General features: G+C 55.2%; 2 protein-coding genes across 3 annotated transcripts; one reads left to right on the top strand and one right to left on the bottom strand.

Moving 5' to 3' along the window:
- Window positions 1-6,337: 6,337 nt before the first annotated feature.
- Fgf22 (fibroblast growth factor 22) lies at window positions 6,338-9,056 on the top strand. Its single transcript, XM_090328610.1, has 3 exons — window positions 6,338-6,551; window positions 8,498-8,601; window positions 8,681-9,056. Exons 1-3 carry the CDS (start codon window positions 6,338-6,340, stop codon window positions 8,870-8,872), a joined length of 510 nt encoding a protein of 169 aa, XP_090184736.1. The 3' UTR covers window positions 8,873-9,056.
- A 2,029-nt stretch (window positions 9,057-11,085) lies between these two features.
- Rnf126 (ring finger protein 126) lies at window positions 11,086-21,665 on the bottom strand. Of its 2 annotated transcripts, none has more exons than XM_090339785.1 (9): window positions 21,471-21,665; window positions 16,591-16,649; window positions 16,129-16,192; window positions 14,898-15,142; window positions 12,077-12,145; window positions 11,941-12,010; window positions 11,643-11,736; window positions 11,430-11,545; window positions 11,086-11,343 (listed from the first exon to the last, which is right to left on the bottom strand). In XM_090339785.1, the coding sequence occupies exons 1-9, from the start codon at window positions 21,663-21,665 to the stop codon at window positions 11,194-11,196; spliced, it is 1,062 nt and encodes a 353-aa protein (XP_090195911.1). In that variant the 3' UTR covers window positions 11,086-11,193. The 2 variants fall into 2 exon arrangements, with proteins under 2 accessions (XP_090195911.1, XP_090195916.1); XM_090339790.1 differs by having other exon boundaries at window positions 14,979-15,142; window positions 21,471-21,628.
- Window positions 21,666-24,212: the final 2,547 nt, after the last annotated feature.

Here is a 24,212-nt window from a genome sequence, read left to right as displayed (position 1 = left end):
TTGAGCCACAATGCCACTTCCAGCTTTTTCTGTGTATGTGCTGAGGACTTGAACCCAGTAGCATGCCAGCCAAGCATTCTGCTACTAAGCCATATTCCCAACCCCACATTATTATTTTTTTTACCAGTCTTGGGGCTTGAACTCAGGGTCTGGGCACTGTCCTTGGTATTTCACAAAGGCTAGAGCTCTACCACTTGAGCCACAGCACCATTTCTGGCTTTTTCTATGTATGTGGTACTGAGGAATTGAACCCGGTTCTTCGTGCATGCTAGGCAAGCACTCTACCACTAGGCCAACCTTTCAGCCCTGGCAGTTAAGGGATTTCTGTCTTCAGTCTTTTTAGTTAATTCAGCTTGAACTTACAATCTCCTGTGTATTGGGAAGGAAGCTGAATTTCAGGTAAATTAATTAACCGACTCAAAGTCAAACAGCATGAGAGATGGAAGTCAAAGTCCAGATTTCGCCAACTCTCTTGGTTATTTTGACCACTTTTTATTTTTCTGTGTGCCACTAGCATTGGGCTTTTCTTTTCTTTTTTTCTTTTTGGAGTTTATTGGAGATAAGAATCTCATGGACTTTGCTGCCCAGGCCGGCTTCAAATCTTGATTCTCAGATCTCAGCCTTCTGAGTGGCTAGGATTACAGGAGTGAACCTGGGCAGATCTGGCCAACTCTCAATTGAAAAATAAAAACAATGGAGGGGTAGGATGCATGACTCAGTGGGTAAAGCACCAGTCAATGAGCAAAAGAGTTAAGTACTGAGCTTGAGCTTAAGCCTCTGGCCTTAAAAGAAAAAAGAAGCCGGGCACGGTGGCTTACGCCTGTAATCCTAACTACTCAGGAGGCTGAGATCTGAAGACCAAGGTTCAAAGCCAGCCTGGGCACAAAAGGACCTGAGACTCTTATCTCCAATTAACCTCTAGAAAACGGGAAGTGGGGCTTGGCTCAAGGGTAGAGTGGTAGCCTTGAGCTGAAGAGCTCAGGGACAGCTCCTAGGCTGAGTTCAAGCCCCATGACCCCCCCCACACACACACACAAAAGTCAGGTGCCCCGGCTCTGAATTCAAGCCAGCCTATATCCTGAAAAAGAAGGGGGGGGGGCGGAGGGAGGAAGAGGAGGAGGAAGGAAGAATGGAGAGAAAGAAAAGAAAGAAAAAGCTAATAGGCAACTGGGTTCTCTAGGTACTTTCCCCCTCCATTCCCTCTGGCCTCAGTTTACCTGAAGCCCCCAGGAGGAGATGAGAAAGGAATGAGGTGATTCTGGGAGCATGGACTCACAGCAGCCTCCAGGAAATCCCAAGAGGCAGCTGTGCACCCTGTTGTTTAATGTGAGGAACTGAGGCCTAGAGAGAGGAGCCCTTGGCCTTGGATTGGCAAGTAAGAAGGACAGGGCTCATACAAAGGTCAATCTCTTGGTGAATCTCCCAGGCAGTAGGTGCAAAAGCCCTAGGGCAGGATCTGGGGGAGAAGAGCAGAGCTGGTGTGCTAGAGGAGCCCAGGGCTTTCCTTAACTCAAGCTGCCCTGGGGCCCCCTTGTTTGGCTTTCTTTCCCAACCCATTGCTTCTACTGGACTTGGGGCCCCTCAACAGAGCATCCCAGGCACAGCTGTCCACGCAGGCCTGACCTCCGTGATGCCACCAGCTGGGAATGTTTTCAGTAGACAGCAGTGTCTCCCCCAACCTGCCCTGCTCACCCCAGGATGCCTGGGGCCCCGTGACCTCAGCTGTGACTTCCTCCTGAGCTCAACTTCCTGACTCAGCCTAGCAGGGCTGTCTTGGTCCCTTCCACTCAGGCTCCTCTAGGGTCTGACGAGACACCAGGCCCCGCCCTGGCTGGCCTGCCCTGAGCAGGCTGAATCTTCTCATGAGAGCTGCTCCCCTAAGGATGGCTGCAGGAAGCTTGCCATGGCTCGTATCTGTAGTCACCAGCTGTGACTCACACTGATCTCAGAGTATTTCTTTGTGTGTGTGGGTACGCTGGTCCTGGGGCTTGAACTCAGATCCTGGATGCTGTCCCTTAACTTTATCAGTGAAAGCTAGTGTTTTATCACTTGAGCCAGGGTTCCACTTCTGACTTTTTGGTGGTTAATTGGAGATAAGAGTCATATGCACTTTCTTGCCCAGACTGGCTCTGGACCATAATCCTCATGATTTTTAAAAAATTATTATTTTAATGCTGGTACTGGGGCAGTACTGGGGCTTGAACTCAGGGCCTGGGTGCTGTCTCTGAGCTCTTTTGCTCAAGGCTGGTGCTCTACCACTTGTAGTCTCAACTCCACTTCTGGTTTTCTAGTAGTTAACTGGAGATAAGAGTCTCTCAGACTTTCCTGCCTTGGCTGACTTTGAACTGCAATTCCAATCTCAGTTTCTTGAGTAGTTAGGATTACAGGCTCGAGGAATTTGCTGCCTGTTGCTTCTAGCCTTTTTTGAGGCGGGGGCAAGAAGATTAAAAGGTTATGTCCAGCCTGGGTTGCATAATGAACCCGTATCTCAAACAAATCCAACAACAATTAATGAGCAAAGAGTTCCGTTTCCTCAAACTTAATACCCTTAAAAACAATCTCAGAACAGAGAACAATGGTAGACCCCATTAGCTCTCAAAGTCCTGTTGTGTCTTTCTTAACCCTGAGGGTGGCTGAATAGCCTTGCTTGACATCTCCTATGAAGGCGGATTTCACATGTCCTAGAATGTCCCATCCGTGGGCTACCTTTGAGTGTGGCTAGTTTGACTTAATGTCATGCCATGGTGTGTGTTTCAGGGGTTTGGCCTTCTGTGTGGCTGTGGGAATTTGTCCCAAAGTATTGTTTGACTATTCTGCTGATGGAGAGCAAAAGAAATACACACACACACACACACACACACACACACACACACACACACACTCGTGGAGTTCAGAAATAGCAGGGTTCATTGGCCTGTTCTTAACTGCTTTGTAAGTTGCTGAGTGCTGGTAGCTCACCCCCTGTCCTCCAAGCTACTCAGGAGCATGGAAGCTGAGAATCATGGTTTGAAGCCAGTCCAGGCAGGAAAGCCTATGAGACTTTTATCTCTCTAATGAACCACCAAAAACCTGAAGTGGAGCTGTGGCTTAAATGGTAGAGCACCAGCCATGAATGAAAAAGCTAAAGGAACTCATTGCCCAGGCCCTGAATGCAAGCCCCAGTACTGGTCCATGTGTACACACACACACACACACACACACACACACACACACACACACACACACTTCTGCAAGCTTGGAGGATAAGGCTCTCTGTCTGATACCATGTACAGTGACCTTGAGGACATAGTTCTCAATGACAGAAATTCCCATAGATGTTGGCTTTAGGTTTGGGGTGCCAGGGGCTGGGGAAGGGATAGGGTGATTATTCATGAGGATGGGGCTGCTTTTGGTGTGATGGAATGGTCTGGAATTAGAGGTGGTGGTTGCATTCCTCTTATGCACTAATAACCCTGAATTGTACACTTTAAATGGGTGATTTGTATGGTATGCAAATTATATTTCAATGAAGCTGTTATTAAACAACCTAGAGGCCAGGGGTGAGGCTGGCCTTGCGTCCTCCCTCCCAGGTCCCAAACATACCGAGTCCTCTGAGTGCAGGGTGGACAGTCCAAAAAGGGAAATGGGAGTTTCTGGATGCCCAGTAAAATAGACAAGATTTCTTTTTTTTTTTTTGCCAGTCCTGGGCTTGCGCTCAGGGCCTGAGCACTGTCCTTGGACTTTCTCAAGGCTAGAGCTCTACCACTTGAACCTCAGCACCATTTCTGGCTTTTTCCTATGTATTGGTACCGAGGAATCGAATCCGGGTCTTCGTGCATGCTAGGCAAGCACTCTCCCGGCCAATATATTTCTGTGGTGCCATCATGACACTACCCCTTCCCAGAATTCTCTTCACTTGCCAGACACCCGCCTTCCCCCAGCCCAGCCCATAGAGGAGGGGCTGAGGTGTGGCCACCAGAGATGATCTCAAGTGTGGCCTCAATGTCAAGAAAAGAGAGAGGCTGGATCCAGACATGGCGCGCCTTCACCCCATCTCAGGCCTAGGCCGAGACAGGCACCAGCTCTTTTCCCTAGGGGTATCCACCTGAGGCCAACCCGAGTCAGGGATCCCCTGAGCCACCAGAAAGGAACCCTGACACCTTGCAGGACCGGTTGTCCCTCCACAGGGCTCCCCAAAAGTGCAGCTTATTAGTACGCCCTCACCCTGCTGCTGCTATTTAAAGGTACGCCTAGGGCAGGTCCTGTAGGATGGCTGGCTTGTGGTGAGCACGGGGTGAGAACTGGTTTTTGTATGTGTGTATGTGTGTGCGTGCACACGTACACACACACTATGCAAAGGTACTAGGGCTTGAACTCAGTGCTCTACCACTGGAGTCACAGCTCTACTTCCGGCTTTTTTGGTGGGTCAGTGGAGATAAGAGCCCAGGGCTACTGGCTCATACCTGTCATTCTAGTTACTCAGGAGGCTGAGATCTGAGGATTGAAGTTCAAAGGCAGCCAGGGCACAAAAGTCTGTGAGATTTATCTTCAATGAACCATCAGAAAACCAGAAGTGGCACTGTGATTCAATGTAGTAGGCCAATGCCCAGGCGCAGAGTTCAAACCCCAGGATACACACATACACACACACACACACACACACACACACACACACACACACACACACACACATCTCACCGACTTGGCTGACAAAGCTGGTTTCCAACCATGATCCTCAGACCCCAGCCTCTCGAGTGGCTGGGATACTGTGTGTTGAGGCTCTGAAGTGGCTATTATGGGGACATGGTTTATTAGTGTGGACACAACACCCCCTCCTGCTCCCCCAACATGCAGTTCGGACACTAAGACAGGCACTGGGTTCTCTGCCACCTGTGCATCTCTACTAGCCAGTGGCTAGCCTGCCTGTCTCTCTTCCCTCCCCGCTCCTACCCAGGTTCCCATGTCCTATCCCACTGCCCAACTGTTCCACCCAGGCCAGACCCATAAGCTACAATTCAGAGGAAGATGAGGTTTCTCCCTTCCCTGCCTCCCCCACCGGCATATCCATGTCCGTTCCAAGCCGCCCTGGCACAGACAGGCACTCCTTATAGAAACTTCCCTCCTTGGGCTTGGACTGTTTCTTAGTGGAAGAGTGAGTGCTCGCCTAGCATGCATGAAGCCCTGGGTTCCATTCCTCAGTACCACATACACAGAAAAAGTCAGAAGTGGAGCTGGGGCTCAAGTGGTAGAACATTAGCTTTGAGTAAAAGAAGCTCAGGGGTAGTGCCCAGGCCCTGAGTTCAAGCCCCAGGACCAGCAAAAAAAAAAAAAAAAAAAGAAAGAAACTTCCATCCTTGACCCCCCCCCAAACATTTTCATTTCTTTCTTTTTTTGTCAGTCCTGGGCCTTCAGGGCCTGAACACTGTCCCTGGGCTTTCTTAAAGCTAGAGCAATACCACTTGAGCCATAGCACCACTTCGTTTTTTTGTTTTCTATGTATGTGGTACCGAGGAATCGAACCCAGGTCTTCATGCATGCTAGGCAAGCACTTTAACCACTAGGCCAAACTCCAGGCCCTCCCTGGGCTTTCTTAAAGCTAGAGCAATATCACTTGAGCCATAGCACCACTTCCAGTTTTTTTGTTTTCTATGTATGTGGTACAGAGGAATCGAACCCAGGTCTTCACATATGATACAGAAGCACTCTACTTCTAGGCCTAACTCCTGACCCACCACTTTCGGTTCTATTTCTATACATTGTCCCCTAGCTCAGTCTCTCTGTCTCTGTCTCTCCTGGCAGCTCTTTCTCTATTTATCTCCTTTAGATTTATTCCTGTCCTGGGGCTTGAACTCAGGGCCCAGGTGCTGTCTTTTAGCCCTTTTTTGCTCAAGGCTAGCCCTCCACCACAGGAGCCCCGGCTGCACTCCCATCTTTTTTTTGGTTGTTAATTGGAGATAAAGAGTCTCTCTGACTCTTCCGCGGGCTGGCTTTGATCTTCAGATCTCGGCCTCCTCAGTAGCAAAGATTACAGGGGCCTGGTTGTTGATCCTTTTCTGTGTCTCTCTTGTCTTCGTCGCTTTCTCCAGTGGAGACCGAGGTCTCCCCATCTCCCACCCCCGCAGCCGTCGGCTGGAGGACTCGCACCAGCCGCCCGCCAGCCCCAAGGGACAAACAAGCCGGAGGCCCCGCCCCCAGCCACGCCCCCGAACGCCCAGTGGTCCCCTGCACGCCGAGGCCCCGCCCCCGAAGCTCCCCATTGGCTCCTTTGCGGCTCTTGCTGCCTCGCCCCCGGCCGCAGCAGGGCTGAATCGCAGACGCGGGAGGCTGGAGCGCGCAGTGGGCGCAGTGGGCGCGAGCCATGCGCCACCGCCTTTGGCTGGGCCTCGCCTGGCTGCTGCTGGCGCGGGCTCCGGGCGCCGCGAGCAACCCCAACACACCGCGGAGACCACGCAGCTACCCGCACCTGGAGGGCGACGTGCGCTGGCGGCGCCTCTTCTCCTCCACCCACTTCTTCCTGCGCGTGGACCCCAGCGGCCAGGTGCAGGGCACCCGCTGGCGCCACGACCAGGACAGTGAGTGCCCGGGGATGGCGGGCGGTGGTGGCGTGGAGGCAGATCACAACCCCGGGCGGTAGTAACAGTAACATGGTAGCGCTTCCCCGCTACCCCCACCCCCAAGTCAGAGTCGAGTCTCCTGGCTGCGTGGCAATCTGGTGAAGATTATTCTGAGGATGGAGTCACCAACCTATGAACAGGGGTGAGGTGGGGTGGGGAGGAAACTGAGGCTGCCCGCTCAGATGGGCCACGAATGGGGACCAGAGAGCATCGCACTTCGGGACTCTCAGTAGTTAGGACATGCCTGGGGTAGGATCCCCTCTGTTTCTTCCCAGACACCACATGTGGCAAATGAGGAAACTGAGGCACCGAGATGGTAAATGATCTGCTCCAGGGGCTTGCCAAGAGGAGGCAATGGAGCTGGAGCTCCCCAGTGCCGAGAACCTCAACTGTCCTTTCCACCCGGCCCTACCCGGTATAGAGTAGGCATTCAATGAGTACTGTGACACGTATGTGACAAGAAAACAGGTCAGGGCAAAGAGGGATAAGCTGGGAGGTGACTTGGAGGCCAAGGGGGGGGGGGCTTCCCCACAGCCCCAAAGTCTGGCAGGGGAGCTGGGGAGGGGGTTGAACGCCTCTCTGGCTATCTGAATCACCACCATCAGAGCTGGTAATCACCTTGCCTGTCCCAGTGGCTTTCATCTGGGTTCCAAGGCTCTTATTAGGCTGCACGCGACCAGAGCCACGACAGGGGACCGGCCAGGCAGGTCCATCCATGGTGGCAGGGCCAGGCGGGGTGGCCTCAGGCTGGAGGAGAGGCCTGGCTCCCCTGGGTGATCTGGAATGGTCACAACTTCTGAACTTCTAATTCCCGGGTCAAGGATGGAGGTGATGATGGATGATGGATGTTTCTGTGGGTGGGGCTGGGTTTTACCAGGTTCTTGGGACTTGGTTATTAGTTGAGCACTTCTTGGAGATCTTGGGCATGAGAACTTATAGCGATGATCCACGTGCTCTACCCTCAGTGCCACAGAGGGGCTATGTAGGCTCCAAGGAAACAATGGCTGGGCTGTGGCCTGGAGGTGGTCAAAGCCAATTCTTCTGAACCCCAAGAGCCCTTCTGAGGTGGTTGAGCCTGGAATAATGGGAACTGACTCTGCACGGAAGAAATGGTGTATCTGGGAGAAGGGAACATCAGATTCAAAGGCCCAGTGGTAAGGATGAGAACAAGGACCAGGAATGAAGGCAGTGTGGATATTGGGTGCCTTCAGAAGGGCCTGGCCTCTAGGTCCAAGCTGAGGATCAGACGGCATGCAGAAGCTCCTCTGTCCCTTTGGTAGAGGGGAGAGCTGTAGCTCAGAGAAGGGCAGGGCTCTCCCAAAGTGACAGACAGGGCTCCAAGCTAACTGCTATTCCTTGTAGTCTTCTTGTGGTAAGTAGGTGCTGTCAGCATCGCCCATCTGAGGCTCAAGGGAGCACAGAGGGCAGAGAAAGTATACAGTTGGCATTCAAACACGTAAACACTTACCAGTGACCCTGCTGTCTGCTGTCGGCTGCTGCCTGTGGCCTGGGCTCTGTCTCTTGGCACCAGCCAGGCAAGGCTGTGTTATCCCAGAGGGAGGGGAAGGCTGGCAGAGGATGATGCAGGTGCTGCTGGGGACCTCAGCTGCCTGTGTTGCCATCGGCAGTGGGCCCACCGTGGAAGTCCTGCCAGCTGGCTCCTCCAAGACCTGAGCTTGGCAGTGTCCGGTCTGCTCCCAGCTTGCATGCTGTATAGGACACAGAAGCTTGGCCTCTGCAAATCTGGCCTGCTGCCCTAAGACCCCCGGTCCTCGTGGGGCTCCTGTTATTCTTGTTTGTATGGGTACTGGGGTTTGAACTCAGGGATCCGGGCCAGCTGTGGGTGGATACAGCTGGGGGAAGCCTGCAGCTGGGCGAGATCTGACACCCCCACCCCATCCCAGGTGTCATTGAGATCCGGTCGGTCCTCGTGGGCACTGTGGTCATCAAGGCTGTGTACTCTGGCTTCTACGTGGCCATGAACCGCTGGGGCCGCCTGTATGGGTCGGTGAGTATGGGTGGGTGGGTACGGGCAGGTATGGGCGGCGGGTGGCGGGCTCCCCTGCCTCACGTGCCCGCCCTTGCAGCGGGTCTACACTGTGGACTGCAGGTTCCGGGAACGCATCGAGGAGAACGGCTACAACACCTACGCCTCCCTCCGCTGGCGCCACCGCGGCCGGCCCATGTTCCTGGCGCTGGATGGCAGGGGGTCACCCCGGAGAGGCAGCCGCACACGGCGACACCACCTGTCCACCCACTTCCTGCCTGTGCTGCTCTGAGAGCCCTTGAGCTTTGAGGGGGTTGTGGACAGACCCGGGAGGAGTGGGCAGGACAGAGCGAGTGTCCAGAGTCAGGCAGAGGGGGAAGGTGGCGGGGACCCAGCCCTGCTCCTTTACCTGTCCTTCAGTTCTACCGTGTGCCAGGCACTGGGGACCCATGGAGTCCTGCCTGGGTGAGGCTGGCCCTCAGGACACCCTCCTGCTGGAGGGAAAATGCAGCCAGTGGGCAGTTTCCCTGTGTCCTTTGGAGACGAGGTGAGGACGAGTGTGCATGGCCTGAGCGGAAGTCATAGGATGCGGCCATTGAATCTGCCAGCACAGGCCCAGGCCCGGGGGTGGGGACATACTGGGTGGTTAGGGACAGCAAGGATAAGGAACGTTGCAGAGGATGGACAGCTAAGGTAGAGTACCAAAGACTCAGGGTCAGGGGTGGTGAGGTGAACTAAGCCCCACACGGTCAGCAGAATGACAGCCTGTCCCAGGCCCTACAGCCTCTGAGGACTGTCACCTCATATGGCAGAAGGGACTCTACAGGTGTGATCAAAGGACCTTGAGCCAGGGATCATTCTGGGCCCAGCATCACTTCAAGAGGAGGCAGGCAGAGACTGGTACCCTGTGGCTGTGCTGAGGAAGGGGCTGCGAGCCAAGGGATATGAGGTCCGTCGAGGCTGAAACAGGCGGGACCTGGATTTTTGCAGGACTGCCCCGCCTGACCACAGCCCAGGGAGCCTGCTTCAGGCGACTGACCCAAGCCCAGATAATAAATGTTTTGAAGTCATCAGATGCATGGTCACTGTGACAAGAGTGCTTTAATGACAGTATCAGGCCAGCCTGGCTTTCACAGGGACAGGGAAGGCCAGTTGAGGGCTCGGCGCCAATGTCCTGTGGAGACTGTCTCTCCACGGTAGATTCTTTCTCCTAACCGGCCTTCAGAGTCCCATCGTTGTCTCTGGCCCTTGTTTGAAGCTCCATCTGGTCTGATGTGGCTGGCAGCTCCGCTGCTTAAGCAGCCATGATGTGCAGATGTGAAGCTCCATCCCACCAGGAGAGCAGCGCCATGGCCCACCTGTGTGAACACCTGCCTGGCTGCAGACACCTGGAAGTCCTTAGTCCTTAACAGATGATAACAGTCTTTCCACCTTGGTGCTCTCCTTCCCAGGTGCCAGAGAGTTGATGGACTCTGGATGTGAGTGACATCACAGCCATTATCACCAGAGTTGTGTTCTGGCACTCTGCCACCTGCTAGGGTGTCTGCATGATGACGGTCCACAGGTATCAACTGTAGAAGGCACCAGGTGCTGCAGGCTGGCATGGTGGGGAACACAGCCACCCAGCTATGCAGGTTAACAGAGACCCAAAGGGCAGCGTGGGGTGAAGAGATCCCTCGTCACTCAGCGTGACTGGCCCCCAGCAATTGCCATGAAGCTGAATCACCAAGATATTGATGTCCAGGGCAGGCACGCAGGTCCCTCTTAAGGAGCGGAGGGTCTCAGAGCACCCACACAATTGGTTGTGCCACAGTGCCTACCGGGGACAAGCTGGCGCACTTCAGTGTCTGAGTCCTGTCATCTCACGTGTACCTGACACCTGGTTACAGCGTGGCCAGCTCTGGCTCCCAAACGGGTGGGCTGCCCAGGGCCGGGGAACTGGGCCCCCGGCAGAAGGAAGACACCAAATCACCAGCTCCTCTTTTCAAGTAGGTGTATTTTAAATAGCTTTCAAGATACACACATCTCTCCCTTTACAAAAGGTCTGTCGGAGCAGCTCCCTCCAGGTTCTGCGGGTCACCTCACCCTCGGTCCAGGCTGGCGCTGGCTGTGCAGCTGAGGCTGTGGCCTCGGGGGGCCCTGGGGTGGACGGGGCCTTGCCTGTCGGGGTGAGCGCAGCTGGGGTGGGAGCAGCTCTACCCAGGCTCCTCCACAGATCATGCGTGGCCGCGCATGGGCTAAAACGTCCATTTATTTCAAAGCAGTAATAATTTAAAATCATAAAAACCTTTCTGCCATGGAATATGTGGAGGGTGAGGTTAGAGACGAAGGGAGGGACCTACTGGGGCCGTGTGGCCTGTGCCCTCTGGCAGGGCAGCAAACGGGCACAGAAGTCCCTCCAGGGGCTGCGCGCATGGTCTGAGCCGAGTCCCCAGCCTGGCTGTGGCCTGCGCCGGCCCAGTGCTGCCAGGACCACGGGCGCAGCACCTTCAGTCCACGCCGCAGCGGTGCTGGCGCCAGGCAGGTGTAAGGAGCCGCGCTCTCCACAGCAGCCTCAGCCCGGGAAGGTAGAAGGGGCCGAGTGCTCTCCAGAGGCCGGTGGCCAGCTGGGACTCAGGAGTTGCTCGAGGCATTCTCATTGCTGGGCGAGCTGGAGGAGGACGAGGAGGACGAGGATGAGAAGCTCACCCCTGTCAGGCCCGGGGGGTTGGTGGCTGTGTTCTGTCCTGTGAGACTCTTCCGGCACACAGGGCAGCTGTCATGCTGGAGGCACAGAGGCAAGGCAAGAGAGTTAGAGGGCAGGAGCAGGGATGAGGAGAAGGGTCTGGCAGGAGGGCAGGGGCACTCACCTGCTCCAGCCAGGGCACGATGCAGCCATCGTGGAACAGGTGGTTGCAGGGCAGCTGCCTCACGTTCTCACCCAGTGCGTAGTCATCCTTGCACACAGGACATTCAAGGCCAGAGCCTGGAGGAGGAGGGAGGGAAGGAGGGCTGGGGAGATCACGAGGGGACAGAGATGACCTGTCTCTCTCCTGGGCTGGCCTCCATGACAGGGAGCATACCTACGTGCTCCTCGGTGACAGGGACGGTGGGGAGGGCCTGGATCTTTTCCTTGTCTGCAGGTGGGGGACCAGTGTTCTCAAACTGATTGAGAAGCTGGAAGACAAGAGGGGGCGGGGCTCCCATGCAGCTGGCACAAGCCAGCCCACAGCACAGCTCCTCCCCGGGCGGGACACCAAAAGGAACTGCGCCTGGGCAACAGAGACTTAAAAAGGCTTCAGGTGCAGAATGTGCTGTCCCAGATTCCACTGGACTCCCAGCACGGGCCCAGACACCCGCTCCCCTCAGAGAGCCCAGTACCTGTGTGATGATGGCGTCCAGGCCATTGGCCCCCCAGGCGTAGTCCATCGGGTTTGAGTGCAAGACACCCCTGGAGGAAGAGGCCTGGTCAGGGGGTGCAAGGTGGTAGGGGTCCGGATGCCCACCCACTACTCACCAGGGGCCCAGGCCCAGGTTGGGGATGGTGGCCGGAGTGATGATGCCATTGACCAGCTGCTGGATGATTCTGGAAGAGAAGGGCCATAATGGGGGCACAGGCAGGGCAAGACCTGCTCTCGGTGCCAAGGGCAGGTCACAGTCAGCTTTCAAGTGCTCTGGGTTTTGTTTTAGCCAGTGTGGGGCTGGACTCTGGGCCTGAGCACTGTCCCTGAGCTCTTTTGCTCTGGGTTAGCACTCTACTACAGCTCCACTTCCAGTTTTGGATTGCCTAACTGGAGTTTGGGTTAAGGCGTGAGCCACTGGTGGCTGGCTAGTGGCTTTCTGTGGCAGGGTTCCTATGATGACTCGAGTTCAGGCCAGCCTGGAAGCCCTGGCTGGGATTCTTCTAAGTACCACAGCCCCCAGTCAACCATGGCTGCACTCAGATGAACCATTTTCTCAGCAGCTCTTCCCTTTTGATGAACTTGATATGTTCACAGCAACATTCAAAAAGCCAAAGGTCAGGTCTCTGTAGAAGGACAAGGACTGAAGGAAATACTTTTAAGGAACAGCATTACTGCTTGGCAGTAGGATCCCACAATGATTCTGTTTAGTTCTTTAGACACTGACAAGGCTGGGAATGTGGCTTAGTGTTAAGAGTGCTTTGCCTAGCACGCATGAAGCCCTGGGTTTGATTCCTTAGTACTATATCAACAGAAAAAGCCAGAAGTGGTGCTGTGACTCAAGTGGTAGAATACTGGCTTTGAACAGAGAGGCTCAGGACAGAGCCTAGGCTCACAAGTTCAAGCCCCATGAGTAGCAAAAGAAAAACAAACCAACAAAAAAAAAATTGAGCCAGGAGTGTAGCCTAGTGGTAAAGTACTTGCCTAGCATACATAAAGCCTTTGGTTTGATTCCTTGGTATCACATACACAGAAAGAGCTGTAAGTGGTGGTGTGGCTCAAGTGGTAGAGCACTACCCTTGAGAAAGCCCCAGGATGGTGGTCAGGCCCTGAGTTCAAGCCCCAGGACTGGCAAAAAAATAAAATTCCAACAAACAAATAAAAATCTTGACAATGACAAGCTATGACCAAAATGTAATATTTGCAGACAGGATGGCATCTGTCATCTTAGCACCTGGGAGGCTGAGGCAGAAAGATGAAGAGTTTGAGGCCAGTCTGGGCTACCGTGAGATCTTGCCTTAAAAAGCCAGCCCAGGCACTAAAGTCTATGAGACTCTTATTTCCAATTAACCACCAGAAAACCGCTGAGGCTTAAGGGATAGGGCGGTAGCCTTGAGGTGAGGAGCTCAGGGACAGCACCTAGTCCTAGAGTTCAAGCCCCATGACCAACAAAAAGGTTGCTAGGTGTTGATGGCTTTAACTGTAACCCTATCTATTCAGGAGGCTGAGATATGAGCATTGTGGTTCAAAGCCAGCCCGAGCAGAAAAGTCTATGAGACTCCTTTTTCCTTTTTTATCCTCTTTGCACCACATCTCCACTTCTGGTTTTTAAGTGGTTAATTGGAGGTAAGAGTCTCACGGAAACTTTTCTGCCCAGGTTGGCTTCAAAACATGAACCTGAAATCTCAGCCTGCTGACTAGCTAGGATTATAGGTGTGAGGCACCGCTGCCTGACTGCGAGGCTTATTTCTAATAAACTACTAAGAAAAGAGGCTGGAAATGGTGAGAGTATCAAGCGGTACAACACTAGCCTTGAGAAAAAAATCTCAGGGACAGCACCCTGGACGAGTTCAAGCCCCAGGACTGGCCAAAAAAAAAATATTTCCCTGAAGTTTAAAAAGCGATTTACAAATAAATCTGTTGGCCGGGAGTTTGGCCTAGTGGTAGAGTGCTTGCTTAACATGCATAAAAGACCCGGGTTCCATTCCTCGGTACCACATACATAGAAAAAGCTAGAAGTAGTACTCAAGGTGGTAGAGCACCTTTAGAAAGCCCAGGGACAGTGCTCAGGCCCTGAGTTTAAGCCCCAGGACTATCAAAACTAATCTTTCTTTTGGATCCTTAATTCATACCTTTGCAATCAGTTCTTCGGACCTTTCTCTGGTCTCTGCACTGTTGTTCCTATACTTGCACTTGGCAAGTCGTTTCAGAAAGTTTTGATCTAATGTGATGGCTCACACATAAAATCCCTGCTACTTGAGAGGCAAAGAACAGTACAATTGTAGTTGGAGGCCAGCCCACGCAAAGAGCGAGTGAGACCCGTCTCAAGAGACAAGCCAGGTATGCTGGCTTCAACAGCTAGGCGTAGAGAGGGCTGAGGCTGCCCAGGCGAACCATGAGACCCTACCTGACAAACAAAACAAAAAGGCCAAGGTGGGGCTCAAGTGGTGCAGCATTAGTCTTGAGCAAAAGAAGGTCAGGGACAGCGCCCGGGTCCTGAGTTCAAACCCCAGGACTGACAGCAACACACAAAAGTAAAAAGGGGCCACGAGTTTGGCCTAATGGCAGAGTGCTTGCCGAAGACCCAGGTTCGATTCTTCGGTACCACATAACATAGAAAAAGCCAGAAGTGGTGCTGTGGCTCAAGTGGTAGAGCATTATGCCCTGGGAAAGCCCAAGGACAGTGCTCAGGCCCTGAGCTCAAGCCCCAGAACTGGCAAAGAAAAAAGAAAAAGAAAAAAAAAAAGTGGGGGGGGGGGGACATGTGTGGCTGCAGCTCCCCGTGCGGTGTGCATACCCGGGCTCCCCGGGATGGAGGCTGCCAGGAGGCAAAGGCCAGGATTTCAAGGGGCTGCAGCTGAATGTAGGCCCCTCTCCCAGAGTCTCAACATCCCATCTTCCGAGTGGGGCCCTCTGCAGCACACTGGGTCCCCTCACCCTTCCAGCGTGGGGACGCCTTCATGCCGGCCGGTGGCCCGCCGGGCGGTGAGACGGGCGCGGGGCTGTCTGGCGCCATACCGATGCCTAGACTGGTGTTCTCTCTCCCGTCGGCTCTCGGGGTCCCTGCTATCACTGGCCTGCGCCCCAGGAGGAAACGTGGGGATCTCGAAGCTGTCGTCAAAGATGCCAAAAGCAAATTGTCCGTAGCCCTGGGGCAGTGTGAACAGGTGCTGGTCCACATTCTGAGGAGAGAGCGGGCACCTTGAGCCTCCATGGTCTTTTGGGTGCTGTGCACAGCCAGGTAAAGCAGGTGGGGGTGGAAAGCTGGGACATGGCAGTGAGGGAGTGTAGGAGGTCCAGTAGAACTTCACTTTCTTTCAGAAAGTGACATACAGTGAGAAGCCCACAGCATCCACAAGGTCACCTGGGGGCAGGGCAGAAAGACAGGTGCAAAAGCCCAATACCAGTGGCTCACGCCTGTAATCCTAGTTACTCAGGAAGCTGAGATCTGAGGATCAAGGTTCAAAGCCAGCCTGGGCACAAAAGTCCATGAGAATCTTATCTCCAATTAACCACCAGAAAATCCCAAGTGGCGCTGTGGCTTCAAGTGATGGAGTGGTAGCCTTGAGCTGAAGAGCTCAGGGACAGCACCCAGATCCAGAGTGCAAGCCCCAGAACTGACCCAAAAAAAGGGCCAAGAATCAGGCCTAGATGTAGAGCACTCGCCTAGCATGCAAGGAGCCCTGGATTCGATTCCTTGGTTACCACATACACAGAAAAAGCCAGATGCGGGCTAACCTTGAGAAAGTCTAAGGACAATGCTCTGCCCTGAAGTTCAAGAACCAGGACTGGGGGGAAAAAAAAAGGAAGGAAGGAAGGAAGGCAGACAGACAGACTCAAGCCAACATACCCACCCACCCACCCACCCACCACCACCACCACCACCATCTGGCCCTGTGGATCTCCCAGTCTCCTTTGGCTACATCTGTCCCGGGCACTGGGACATCATGAATCCGGGCAGAGAAGCATGGCTTGTGCACTCCTGCAGGCCCAAGGCAGATAGATCTTGGACGCCAGCAACTTATAGACACAGAGGGACAGGGGATGCAAGGGATAAGGGGTGCTGGAAGGGGACAGCAGCCACGGCCATCAAGCCTCAGCCCCTCCAAGGCAGGGACCTCAGGTGGAACAAGGAAGCATGCAGTATGGGGACAGGAGCTCCACTCACCTCAAATGGCTGCCGGTTTTGGTCAGTGGGGGCCGTAGAGGGGGCAGAACTGTTTTCTGTATTCCTGGGGAAAGACGGCACCTGTCAGTGGCAGTCAATGTCCCTCCCTGTCCCCCGGGCATGGGGCCACCCTCTGCAGCCCATTCCTGGTCCTGCCTGCCAGGAAGGTAGGATTCACCATGATGGAGATGCCTGTCATCTCCCTGATGGGAAGACTGACCTGGAAGAGGTCAAGGGACAGTTGCACACGCGGCACAGTGGGCCTCTGGCTAAGGCTCGCAGCAAGCACAGGCTCACTGGCTGAGCCCTTTGGGCTCTGAGGGCCTCATGCTGGAGACATGCACCAGTGGGCCAAGAACGCTAGGCTACAGAGGGATCATGGCCACGGCAGGCCAGCCCAGTCCAGTCCAGCCCCAGGTCCCTGCCTACAATGCCAGCCTCTGTGGCCAAGGGCTGCACTACCTGGTCTCTTCTGGAAGCTCTTCGATAAAACCAGACTCACATCTCGGGCAGATGTAATCCTGCAGGAGAGAGTAGAAAGCCAGATCACCAAGAGCCATCTACCTGTAAACCACTCTCTTCATGGGGGTCTCTGTCGTTTGGTAAGTGCAAGAGGTGTTCTCTTTGTGCATCATGGCAGCTCATGGACAGATGGAGAGGCCCTGCTGTGCCTGAGGTGAGAGTGAGGACAGCTCCCTCTTTGGTCTTTGATCACTAAGTCTCCCCTTCCCCATCCCCTGTCTTGCAAATGAGATCTAGTTCCCTCTCAGGGAGACATGGGCTTATTTTATTGTCAGCATATGTCCCACAGTGACAGGAGGCACAGAAAGAGGGCTGGCTCAGCAACATCCAGGCCCTGAGCCAGCTCGATGGCTCCATGAGGGCCGCCCAAGCCACACACTCATGCTGCAGGCAAGATGGGGCTCAGTGTCCTAGGGCCACCTGACCTAGGACATGGACACAAACAGGGAGGAGAGGAACCAGTGTAAGGTGACATGCAGGCACACCCCAGGGTTCCAGGGCTGCTTTGAGGGTAAACACACTGCTGAGGTGGCCATGGGCCTCACATTACCCAAGGGGACACTGAAGTGTGAGGGTGGTGAGGCTTTACCTGCTGGCCTCTAGGGAGGGGTGGGCAGCACCCCCACTGCACCTGCTCCAGCAGCAGAAGCAAAGGCTGTGGAGAGGCAAAGGCGCTCAAGCAGGTGGGCAGAAGGGAAAGGCAGCTGTGCACAGAGGCCTAAGAAGCAGAGAAGGCTGGCTGGGGTGGAAAAGGGCTGGCGGTTACATACAGATGGAATGCTGTAGCCCACTAAGAAATACACAAGTTAAACCAGGCTAGGGACCTGTATGCACAGGCAGGTCTGTAGCTGGCCAATGAGCACAAGACGCCCAATAACATTAGTCACCAGGAGAATAAGTGCCAGCTGACTCAGTTGGCCTGGGATGGCTGCCAGGGCTCTAAGTCAGAGCCCTCATTACAGTCACCAGCTGCCACCTGCTCTGGGGCAAGCGTGGCACCTGCATACAAGCAAGGCCCAAAGCAGCACCTCCTTCACACCCCCCTACCCCGGCCCAGCCCACATGTCTGCCTGCTGTTGACCTCAGCCACATGTGTTGTGCACACGGTCTTGCCCTTGGTCAAATGTCCTTCCCCTACATGGTTCCCCACTTGCTGGATCCTCTGCATAAGCTGTGTTCCACCCCATTGCTTGGGGGGACATGGACTGAGTCCAGGCTGAGTAGGAATCTATGCAGCCCTATGTCCACTGCAGGACGTCCCTGGGACATGTATCCACAGCAACACACAGGGAAGCTGGGCAAACTGAGGCAGAGACAGGCTAGAGAGAGGGCTGGTGCCGAATGACTACCTGGCTTCAGCGACATCACTCCCTGTAAGCCGTGTCCCTCCACGCTCAGCACCCTTCACTCTGGTTCCTGCTCTTCAGGGGCTGCTCTGGGGTGTGGAGGTGTGTGGGGATGCCACTATGGCCTAGGTTTGCCCTGTCTGTCCCTGGGCAGGCCTGAGCTCACATGGAGGACATCAGGTTCCTACTGCAGGCTGGCAGGCAGGGTGAGGCCTGATGTAGTGGCTATACAGGACCCCTGGCAGGGTGGTAGCCAGCATACACACAAGCTGGCAAGCACTTCAGCCCAGTGGAACTGGACCCTACCTTCAAATTCTTTCCAGGATACCAGACACTGCCAGTGAGCCTGAGGCCCGGTGTGCTGTCCACAGAACCCCCAGTCAGATCCCTTCCTCAGCCCTTGCCATTCTGTCTGAGGCTAGGCATCCCAAGTCCACCACCCAGTGCAGAACGCCATGCACGGGAGTCTTCCCCTCTGTTCTGGGGCCATGGCTTCTGCAGACCCTCACTGGGGGCAGGGAGACACAGGAAGAAAGAGAGCTGCCTCAGAAGCGAGTACAGGATTTGTGGAGCTGGTGGCCGGCAGACACTCTCCTGGGGTGGAGCTAGGAGAGGGAAAAACAAAGGTAGGCAGCTCAGGACCTCCAAAAAGGAGTAAGATCCTGTTAAAGAGGGATGGGCAGAGCTGCCACCGAATGGGGTCCGTTCACACACCAAGACAGTGCCCAGGCAGCAGGTCAGCCTGGGACCCTAGGTACTGAGGAGGCTGGTACTGGAGGAGTGCAGTTCAACGCCAGATCAGGTAGAAAAGTCCTGGTGAGACTCTTGTCACCAATTCATCACTCAAAAGCTAGAAACGGCACGGTGACTCAAAGTGGTAGAGTCCCTGAGTTCAAGCCCCATGACTGACAAACACAAAAATAAAACCAAAAACTTATCTCCGCTAAACTACCAAAAAAGCTGGATGTAGAATGGTGCCTCAAATGGCAAGGGGTGCCTCATTAGCCTGGGGAGGGGGGGAGAAAAAGAAAAAGGGCTTGCCCCCGGATCCTGCCTACACCTAAGAATGGCACACTCCCACTAGGGCAGATTCACAGACAATCCACAGCCCAAGAGCAAATGTGCAGTGGGTGCCTCCAGCCGTATCTGCCATCCTGACTCAGCCAGATGGCCAGTGCTGAACAGGTGCTGGCCAAGGCGCTCCGGCGCTCCACGCCCACCCAGCACACGGCCTTCGCTGCATGCTCTGAGGGGTCAAGTCTGAGCCCATGTACCTGCCTATGGCCTCCAGCTCCAGGTGGCCCATGGGGGCATGCTTCCACATATAGCCAAGCCAGCCTTCCTGAATCTCACATGCTATGCGATTGCTCCTCATAGCTGCAAATTTACCTGGGCACCCAATACTGCTGAGCCCCAACGGTTCACACAACTTCTGGCTGACAACAGCAGACACAGGCAAGTTGCCAGTCAGCTGCAGACATGTACTCCTCAACCCCAACACGCATGCATGAAAGGGCCAACCCAGGCCACACACAGGTAATCATGCCAACGGCAGAACAGTGGCACCACTGGGTGCCCTCTGCCTGACCCATCACCAAGGGCAGCCCCAGAGAAGCCCTGAGAACCTAGGAGTCACCACTGCAGCGTAGCTTCCTGTCACCTCAGAAGCCGGTGTCTCACCACCAGCTCAAGTTTAGTGGCAGCAGGTGAGCCAGTTCCCCTCCTCACACAGTGCCTGTGGTAGGCGGGGACTTTCCCATATGCCCCATCCCAGCATGCCTGCTGGAGAGTCCTGTTCTGACTCACAGCAGAACACCAGAGCCAGTCACAGGCGAAGACAGAGCCACCATTATTTGCTCCTATGAAACTTACCAATGTCTGTGCTTCAACCCTTCACTCCCCTGCCAGCCTACAAACCCTAGGAGGGCAAAGACCACACGGGGTCATTGTACTTAGGAAAACGTTCTACCCAAAAAGTCACAGGTCAGGGTTCTCCTTGTCCAAGGCCACAGGGGCAGGAGGTGACCCCCCACAGCCACACCACAGGTGCTCTGCTGGTCCCAGAAAGAGAAATTAATAGCAGTTAAGGGCACAGCTGGGTCAGGCCACCAGCGTCACACTTGTGGGGCTTGCCGCAAAGCCTGTCCTGAGGTGGCACCAACTTGAAGAGATTGTACCAATCCTGCCCAGATGCCATCAGAACACCAATCCTGCCTGGAGTAGCCAAGAAAAGCAAATCCCGAGTGGAGGTCCAGTAAAACAGAGAGGCAGTAGCAAGGCTGGGGTGGGGGTGGGCGCTGAAGTGGGAGAGGGGCTTTCAATCTCCCAGGCCTGCACCACACCCTGGATTCTACTTACTCCCCTGTGCACAGGAGGCCACATCTCTCTCTCCTGCTCACCCCTGGAATCGCTCAAGCACTCTTCTTCCTGGCCCATGGGCCATTCCTCTGTGTCCAGACTCCTAGACAATGCCATAGCCACCGTCTCGAAGGTCAAGTCCCAACACTGCCCAGGCTGTGAGCCAGCCCACAACCCCTCACCCAGGTCAGCAGCTCCAGACAGCCCTCCATCTTTTTGTCCTGCTTTTCTCTACATGGCCAACTTCAGGAGCATGTGTTGAACTCAATCCCTGGAAAGCGGGATGGGGTTGGGATAACGCCCCAATTTCCGACCCACTGGAGGAGGGGAAGGAGGAACAGAAACGCAGATGACTGCCCGCCCCCACCCACATCCCGCAGGCTCACAATCCCGATGGGGAGGGGGCGGCGGGAGACAATTTTCCCCAAGCCTCCTCCACCAAGATAATCCCAGGTCGGCCTGAGATCAATGTGAGAGCCCCAAGAACCAGGAAGTGACCCGGACGCGGAGGCCGGAAGGCAGGCAAGAACACACCTGGGCGAGCCGGGTGGCCTTCTTGGACCCCGCGCCCTGGGCCGGAGACTGAGGGCAATCGCAGACACCCACCCGGAGCAGCGGCGGAGCCCCCTCACGGGGCCTGGAGCTTCCAGGCGACGCCAACCCAGCCCCGACAAGAGACACGCGCCGCGATCCCGAGGCCGGCGCCGTGCGCCCCCGCAGCGGGGCCCCGCGCTCGGCGAACGCACGCCCCTGCACCGCGTCCGGGTCTGGAGCCCCGCGGCCTCCCGGTCCAGGAGCCGCGAACTCCCGGGAAACGCCCGAGGTCCGCCCGACCCTGCGGGGAGGCCTCCGCTTCTGCGCCTCCAGTGGAGCCGAGTGCACTGAACCGAAGGCCCGGATCGTCCAGGGGCGGGGGTCTCGACGGCGGCCGCGGGGCCACCCGAACCCACCCCGCTCCGGAAGAGTCCCGGTGTCCCGCAGCCAGCGCGGGAAAACCCTCGCTGGCGCCGGCCGGCCTCAGTTTCCCAGCTAGCGTCCCACGCCTGGTCGCGGCCCGACGAGGCCTGCACGCACAGGCCCACCGCCCGCCCGCCCGCCCGTCCGCCCGGGCCTCACCGGCAAGCGCGGCACGATCTCCACCGAGCAGCAGTGGCAGAAGTACCGTCCCGGCTGCGGCGACGCCTCAGCCATGGCCACCGCCGCCTCCGCGCCGCCCGCCCGGCCCCCGCGCGGCGCCCGCCGCCCGCCGCCGGCCGTTTGCTGCTCCCTCGCCGGCCGACGCGCCCGCGCACGCTCACTCCTGGTACGCATGCTCACGCACGGCACGCATAGCGTGAGGCGCGGGAACGACGCAAGGAAATGTGCAGAGTGCGGGGGCGGGGCGACGTGGGCGACGGTGGCCGTAGTGGAGCAAACAACGTACAGCGCTCAGACGAAGCGCCGAACCACGGGGTGGAGCCTGTCGTGACTGACAGCTGGGCAAGCTGGATAAGCCTGCCTGAGAGGGGCGGGCCGAATCTTCTTGGCAACCTGGATCGGATGTGCGGCCACGCCTGGAGACAGCGGAAGAGGGGCGGAGGGGGCGAGGCCTGCTGGGAGGGGAGGGTGGGGGGGCGGAACCGTCTCCTGGGCAACCAGGATCTGGGCGGTGGCGGGGTCAACTTGGGAGATGCGAGAAAGCTGAGGGGCGGGGCTCAGGGCCGGACCCGAAACTCCCGGATTGGGGGCGGGGCTAAGACGAGATGCAAATGAGGCCTGGAGGCGGAGCCTAGACGAGGCGGAAGTGAATCTTCCCTCTGGTCCGGGTGCTTGCGCTCCAGTCCTGTCCCTGAGCTCTTCGTTCTCCACTCCCATGGAGTTTGCTTTCTCCCATCCTTCACCTGTTCGCGAAATGTCCATTTCTCACATAGTCTTATTTCCACCTAGTGAATTGTAAGGGCATGGCCGCAGGAAAATGAGGTGATCTTATTTGGTGGTGGTGGTTGGTTTTTTGTGTGTCCAGTCCTGGGCTTGAGCTCAGGGCCTGAGCACTGTCCTTGGACTTTCTCAAGGTTAAAGCTCTACCACTCGAGCCTCAGCACCACTTCCAGCTTTTTTCTATGAATGTGGTACTGAGGAATTGAACCCGGGTCTTCATGCATGCTAGGCAAGCCCCCTACCACTAGACCAAACCAGCTTTTTTTTTTTTTTAAGTGCCTAGTTGGAGATAACAGCCTTGTGGACTTTCGTGCCCAGACTAGCTTCAAACTGAGATCCTCAGATCTCAGTCTCCTGAGTAGCTGGGATTACAGTCTGCCAACTATCAGCATTTGGCCTGGGAAAGTTTTGTAACTTGTTCCTGACCGACTCTATAACAAAACCTGGCACACAGCAGGTGGCTATGGCTTGAATGAAGACAGGAGCCATTTGTAAATGGAAGGAGAAACCTACAAAGCCTCCATGTCAGACAGTGGGATAAAAGCCTGATGCTTTGGTCTGACAACTCAGTGCCTGAGTGCTTGGAAGGTATAGTCTCCCTGCTCAAAGGAACCAGCCCAGCATCAGTCTAATTTTCATGGTCATTAAGGATAGTTTCTGAGGGTGCTTCTAGCCTCATCTTGCATTTAATTGCTCCACATTTGTTATACACCTACTGCCCACCAAACCCTGGGTTGGCTATAGCCAAACACCCTCAATTTTATGAGATTGGATGGGATAATAGGACCACAGGGCAACATTGGCGTTTCCCGGACAAAGAAGGTTTCCTGAAGGGAGAAGGCATTGGAACCAGGGCTTTAATTAGGAGTTGGTTGGAGTTGTGCTTCCTGCAGAAGGGAGTTGAGTGCTAAACCACCTTCCTGCCCACTTTTCAAGGGGTTATGCTAACCCTTTCCCATATCCACCACCAGAGGGAGCCCAGGTCCCATTGCTAGGAATCTGTTACCTCTCCAGAATCCAACAGGGGACAGCTGTCCTCCTGAGCTTGCTCAAGGCCCAGCCCCAGCATGATTTCACAGTCACCTTTACTCAAGATATCATCCAAGTGGCTCCCTCAGGATGACTGTAACGTGGCCGTCAGGCAATAGGTCTGGATTCAAGCCCTAAAGCAACATCTCCATTGACTGAGTGACCCAGGGCAAGTTGCTTAACCTCTCTGAGGTTTCGATGACCTTGGATAATCTTAGTCCTTCTCAGTCCCTAGCGGGTCTATGTCACCTCTCCTCTTCATTAGCCTTTTTGGGTGATCAAAGAGGGAGCCACCTTGGGCCTTTGTACACACGTGTCCTCTGCTTGGTGTGCCTTCCCCTGGGCCTTTTCTTCCCTGGCACACACATGGGGTACCCCCACCCCTATATTGAGCTCCCCAGAAATTCTTCCTGTACAGCTGGCTCCATGCCTAGGCGTTAACAACCATGTCACCCAACACACAGGGCTAATATCCAGCATGCAGTTGGTCCTGGGCAAAACTGGAATAAATGATTTAGTGGGTGCCTGCTGTGTGTGGTCCAGCAGACTGCTAGGGAGGGAGTGGGAAAAAGAATGTTATAAATGGAGAGCTGCTAGTGTGGCCTTGTGGTTGGTAGAATGCTCGCTTAGCATGCATAAAGCCCTGGGTTCAATTCCTTGGTACCACATACACAGGAAAAGCTGGCTCTGTGTAGACGCTGTGGCTCAAGTGGTAGAGTTCTAGCCTTGAGCAAAAAGTGTCCAAGGACAGTGCTCAGACCCTGAGTTCAAGCCCTAGGACTGGAACAAAAAAAAAAAAAGAATGTTAGAAATGAGACTGGCATCAGGCTGAGAGTGTGGCTTAATAGTAGAGTATTTGCCTAGCATGCACAAAGCCCTAGGTTCAATTCCTTGGTACCACATGCACAGAAA

The sequence above is a fragment of the Megascapheus bottae genome, chromosome 1 (genome assembly GCF_031878675.1).
Source record: "Megascapheus bottae isolate mThoBot1 chromosome 1, mThoBot2.hap1, whole genome shotgun sequence".
In the NCBI taxonomy this organism is placed as follows: domain Eukaryota; kingdom Metazoa; phylum Chordata; class Mammalia; order Rodentia; family Geomyidae; genus Megascapheus; species Megascapheus bottae.
Note: the sequence above shows the minus strand (reverse complement) of the source record. Positions and strands in the feature narration are given on the sequence as shown.